General features: G+C 45.1%; 1 protein-coding gene across 1 annotated transcript; it reads left to right on the top strand.

The window, feature by feature from the left end:
- The first annotated feature begins 1,405 nt into the window (after nucleotides 1–1,405).
- LOC138391438 (olfactory receptor 4D2) lies at nucleotides 1,406–2,341 on the top strand. The gene has a single exon (XM_069481144.1). It carries the CDS (start codon nucleotides 1,406–1,408, stop codon nucleotides 2,339–2,341), a length of 936 nt encoding a protein of 311 aa, XP_069337245.1.
- The last annotated feature ends 363 nt before the right edge of the window (nucleotides 2,342–2,704 follow it).

The raw sequence follows: 2,704 nt of genomic DNA, 5'->3' as shown, positions 1-2,704 counted from the left end.
TGAGTCCCGCTCTCCCATTCAGGGCTGCAGGAAAGCATGAGAATGAACTTTTCCTCACCTGCTGATAGGTCAGCTGTAATTCGGTTCTTGAAAACACCTGCTGGAGGGTAGGGAGCATAAGAAAGAAGTAACACAGACTTGAAGGTAGTAAGACCACAAGATGGTGTGAGGAGAGCCTTGGTAAGTGATTCAGGGGGAATACGCTATTGAAAACAACTGCTTCGGGTCCACGTGAAAAACCAATAATTTTAGCAACTTAGCATAGAAATGGCTTTTTGATATAGAGAGATGAGTAAAATCACTTAAAAATTCTCCACACAGTGAAGGCCACATAATGAATTACCTACTTCATACATTAATTTACATTGATTGAGCATATGCTGTGTCACAGTTGCTGTTCCAGGTTCTGTGGTTAGTAAGATATTGAAATGACAATGTAAATGGCTGAGAAGCTGGAACAAATGAATAATGATAGGACATGATAAATCCTAAAACAGAGGTGATTTTTAAATGGTATAAGAACTCAAAGAAATGGGGAATTTGTTCTGCATGGGAGAAATGATCAAAGAAGTTATAGAGAGAGTGATGTTTGAGTGGGTTCTTTCTAGGTAGAGAAGGGAGCGGACAGCATTCCAGAAAACAAACATGGAAATAAACAAACACATGGCATGCATAAGAAGCTATCATTCATTAAAGAGCCAACAGTTCATAAGAGGTAGAGATACTGACTGCTGGGCACAAATGTATTATGTCATCCAGATCTATGTCTCTAGGATATCATTGTTGAATTGTGGAGGAAAATCATAGACATGTGAAAAGTCTATCAACATTTTGATGTTAAATGTTTCATGAAAAATGATTAGTAATAACATAAAGACTGGGAGAAGAGAGGATGTCTTTAGGCTAGGAGACTTTACAGAGGAAAGTGATGACTATTATTCCAGGCATTCTTCTAAAAACTTTAATGTGTCATTCTACTTAAGCCCACGGAAAATTCCATAAAGAAAGCAAATTTATTCCCACCTTATGGATGTTGAAACTGAGCTCCCGAGAAATTAAGTTACTCATGGGTAAATCTCAATTCAATGGAAGACCTGATTTGACCCCAGATTTGTCTGACTCCAGGTGTCTTCCCACTACTATGTGAATCTTTGACAGGTGGGTTGCATATACTTCTAGATGGCTCTTAATATCTCATGCATGTATATTTCCATACCAAATTGTATATTCCCTATAGACTAGGCCATTTAATCAGGTTCTGGTATTAATATCATGATCTGTACATGAGGATGCTCATTATATAGACCTGGGCAACTCAGTTCTGAGCCCCTGAACACTGAAAGGGCACACAGTGACTTCATGCATCTGTGTGTGTGGTTTTCTTTAGATGGATGGGGAAGATATTATGGAACCAGAGAACCTCACGTGGGTATCAGATTTTGTCTTCCTGGGGCTCTCACAGTCTCGGGAGCTCCAGTTTTTCTTGTTTTTGGTGTTCCTGTTTGTCTACATCACCACTGTCGTGGGAAACCTCTTCATCATAGTTACAGTGACTTCTGACTCCCGGCTCCACACACCCATGTATTTTCTGCTCCGAAACCTGGCCGTCATAGACCTCTGCTGTTCTACAGTCACCTCCCCAAAGATGCTGGTGGACTTCTTTCATGAGACCAAGACCATCTCCTACAGGGGTTGCATGGCCCAGATCTTCTTTTTCCACCTCTTGGGAGGTGGGACTGTCTTCTTCCTCTCAGTGATGGCCTATGACCGCTACATAGCCATCTCCCGGCCCCTCCACTATGTCACCATCATGAACACTCAACTCTGTGTGGGGCTGGTGGTGGCCACCTGGGTGGGGGGCTTCGTCCACTCCATTGTCCAGCTGGCTCTGATGCTCCCGCTGCCTTTCTGTGGCCCCAACATCCTGGATAACTTCTACTGTGACGTCCCCCAAGTATTGAGACTTGCCTGCACTGACACCTCCCTCCTGGAGTTGCTCATGATCTCCAACAGTGGGATGCTGGTTCTCATCTGGTTCCTCCTCCTCCTGGTCTCCTACACTGTCATCCTGGTGATGCTGAGGTCCCACTCAGGGCAGGCGAGGAGGAAGGCAGCTTCCACCTGCACCACCCACATCATCGTGGTGTCTATGATCTTCATTCCAAGCATTTACCTCTACGCCCGGCCCTTCACCCCATTCCCCATGGACAAGGCTGTGTCCATCAGTCACACGGTCATGACCCCCATGCTCAACCCCATCATCTACACCCTGAGGAACCAGGAGATGCAGGCAGCCGTGAAGAGACTAGGCAGGCGCCGGCTGGTTTGTAAAGCAGAGTGACAGTGGTAGGTCGCCTCTCTTTGGCTTTGCTTTTCCTTCCTAAAGTGGAGAGGGAGCTACGCCAGCTGCTTTCTTCGTAGCTTGTGGATGTGTCATGAGGTGGGTGGAAGAAGTGAATGAGTTTTGAAACTGAGCAACTTTGTGTTTTTGGAAAAATGAGTGTCCTCCTTGGCGGCTAAGGTTTGTGATAAAGAGTTCTAACACACCTGCCACAGTGACAAATCTTCACATGGCCCCTGGAAAACCACACCCAACCCTCCCCTTCCTGGTGGACAGTTTCCCTATGATGAGAGCATGTCCCCGGTAAGAGCATTTCAGTTTTCTATATTCTGACTCTCTTCTCAGAATCCCTTTTTAGTTTGA

The sequence above is a fragment of the Eulemur rufifrons genome, chromosome 9, assembly GCF_041146395.1.
Source record: "Eulemur rufifrons isolate Redbay chromosome 9, OSU_ERuf_1, whole genome shotgun sequence".
Taxonomy (NCBI): Eukaryota; Metazoa; Chordata; class Mammalia; order Primates; family Lemuridae; genus Eulemur; species Eulemur rufifrons.
This window is presented reverse-complemented; position numbering and strand designations above follow the sequence as displayed.

What these genes read in the sequence shown, in the direction of transcription:
- LOC138391438 (XM_069481144.1), top strand. Translation starts at nt 1,406, where the DNA reads ATGGAACCAGAGAACCTCACGTGGGTATCAGATTTTGTCTTCCTGGGG.